Source organism: Apium graveolens, chromosome 9 (assembly GCF_009905375.1).
Source record: "Apium graveolens cultivar Ventura chromosome 9, ASM990537v1, whole genome shotgun sequence".
NCBI classification, from domain to species: domain Eukaryota; kingdom Viridiplantae; phylum Streptophyta; class Magnoliopsida; order Apiales; family Apiaceae; genus Apium; species Apium graveolens.
The window spans coordinates 47,702,355-47,705,040 of NC_133655.1; the positions used below are offsets into that span (position 1 = coordinate 47,702,355).

Consider the following 2,686-nt stretch of genomic DNA (forward strand, 5'->3'; position numbering starts at 1 on the left):
TCATTATTGCATGTTTAATTTCAGTCTTAACACATCTTACTACAAGATTTGATTTACTTTGTTCACAACCATAAATATTTCAAGAAAAGCAGAAAAACATAAACACATTCACCCCCTGTGTGTAATTCATTACCTAACATAAATGAAGCAACTAAGATCCGGACTGTTGTTTGCTTTTGATGTTGGCTTTCAATCCGGGTATAACACCATATCCGGATTGATGTTTGCTTTTGCTCTTTTATTTACTTAGAGAATAGTCTAAGTAAATAGTAAATGCTTTTAATCCGGATTACGTTTCCTATTCGGGTTGATGTTTGCTTTTAATATCGGCTTTCAATCCGGGTAAGACACCACATCCAGATTGATATTTGCTTTTACTGCTTTATGTACTTAGAGAATAATCTAAGTACATAATAGCTGTTTTCAATCCGGATTTGGCTGGTTATCCGGGTTGATTTTTGCTTCTTATTATTGGTTTTTAATCCGGGTATGACGCCATATCCGAATTGATGTTTTCTTTTGCTTCTTTCTGTACTTAGAGAATAATCTAAGTACATAATAACTGTTTTCGACCCGGATTTGGATGCTTATCCGGGTTGATTTTTGCTTTTAATATTGGTTTTCAATCCGGGTATGACACCATATCCGGATTGATGATTGCTTTATTTTCTCTAGGTACTTAGAAAATTAGTCTAAGTAAATAGTGGTTGTTGTTAACCCGGATCTGGATATTTATCCGGGTTGTTTGCTTTTATTTTTGGCTTCCAATCCGGGTATGGCACCATAGCCGGATTAGTTTTTGTTTGCTTTGTTTTTTAAGTTAAAATGAAAAATTGCTGAAAAACGAAAATTCTTTTCATTGACTTGAAATTTTCTTCATACAAAATATTGGATCATAGATTGGTTGCTTGCCATAGGCTACAAGTTTTTTGGTTGCTTTTGGTTGCTTTTTCTACTGATAGAATTTTCTAAGCCTGAGTCCATGCCACGTGTTCGGGATCTCGGATTCATCCATTTTCATCAGCTTATATATGCCTGGCCTTAACACTTCCTTGATTTTGTAAGGATCTAAAGCTTCTGTGTCTTGAAGTACCAGGTCTCCAACTTAAAACTTCTTGACCCGGGACTTCTTGCTTAAGTGCTCTTTAGTTTTTTCCTTGTACTTCTCCATCCTTGCAACAGACTGGTCTCGGACCTCGTCAATTAGCTCGATGTTTGTCCTGATCCCCTCCTCGTTAGCTACCTCATCGAAGTTAATTGCCCGGTGAGAAGGGGATCCTACCTCGATGGGCAGCATTGCTTCAGTTCTATAAGCCAGTTTGAAGGGTGTTTCGCCTGTGCTTGTTCGGGGGCTTGTTCTGTAGGCCCATAGTACATTTGGAAATTTCTCGGGCCATTTGATTTTGCTTTCTCTGAGCCTCTTCTCGATTTCTCGGAGAAGGATCTGGTTGGTCACTTCTACTTGGCCATTTCCTTGAGAGTAGGCTACAGATGATTTCTTGTGCCGGATGCCCTGCTCTTGGAGGTAGGATTCAAACTCTGATCCAATGAACTGTGGCCCATTATCCGACACCAGTACTCTTGGGATCCCGAACCTCATCAAGATGTTATCCACGAAGTTGATACAATCTTGCTGGTTTATGGTTCTCATCGCCTTCGCCTTAACCCACTTGGTCATGTAATCAATTAATACTAACAAGTACCCGAGGTCTCCTCTGGCCCTGGGAAATGGTTCCATAATGTCAATACCCTAGACAATAAAGGGTATTGGTGATAGGACTGAGGAAGGTAGGACTGGGCTGATCCGAGGCACATTGTTGAAGAGTTGGCATTCCTTGCATTTTTTCACGAACTCTATTGCATCCGGGTGAATAATCGGCCAGTAGTACCCTTGTCTTATGATCTTATGAGCTAGGGCCTTTGCAGACATGTGATCCCCATATATCTCTTCGTGAACTTCCATCAGAAAATACTCTGCCTCCCATGGGCCAATGCACTTCAGGATGGGTGATGAGAAAGTCTGGCAATAGAGTATCCCCTTTTCAATGAAGAATTTTGCTACTTTGGCTTTTAACCTTTGAGCCTTTCCTTTGTCTTCAGAGAGCTCTCCCTTGTCCACGTAGTTAATGAAAGGAATATATCCTAAGTCCAATCATGTATTAGGATTTAGGAATAACTTTTTATGTAATCTGTTTTGATTTCATTGATATTAATAAAAGACTTGTTTTGTTTTTATTACGGGCTCTATCTATTTAAGTGTTTAAATAAGATATACCATAGTTTAGAGTAAAGCTTTTTATGGATTATGATGAGATCATAATAGTGAGACCTAAAAGATGATAACTCTAAACTTAAATAGTTCCTGGTCGTAGGATTAATAACTGGTAATTAATAATCCGCAGAGATTGGTACATACTATGCTTGCTTCATTATGAAGGATGTCTGTTCTCATAGACATTTGTGTGGTGACACTATAGCTAGTATGTAGGTGCTTATTATAGAATAAGTTCACTGAACATGACTCACACAGCTGAACAACTGATGGAGTTCACTTACGTGTCAGCAGTTGTTCACATAGTGATAGTTGTACAAGTATCCTTAGACTTGAGGTCATCATAGTCATCTTGTGTACACTGAACTATGCTTTGGTTTAGTTCTTAGTCTCCAGGGACAATTATTATGACTC

General features: G+C 38.7%; 1 protein-coding gene across 1 annotated transcript; it reads right to left on the reverse strand.

The window, feature by feature from the left end:
- Nucleotides 1-1,105: 1,105 nt before the first annotated feature.
- Nucleotides 1,106-1,738, reverse strand: LOC141685248 (uncharacterized). The gene has a single exon (XM_074490361.1). It carries the CDS (start codon nucleotides 1,736-1,738, stop codon nucleotides 1,106-1,108), a length of 633 nt encoding a protein of 210 aa, XP_074346462.1.
- Between the last annotated feature and the right edge of the window lie 948 nt (nucleotides 1,739-2,686).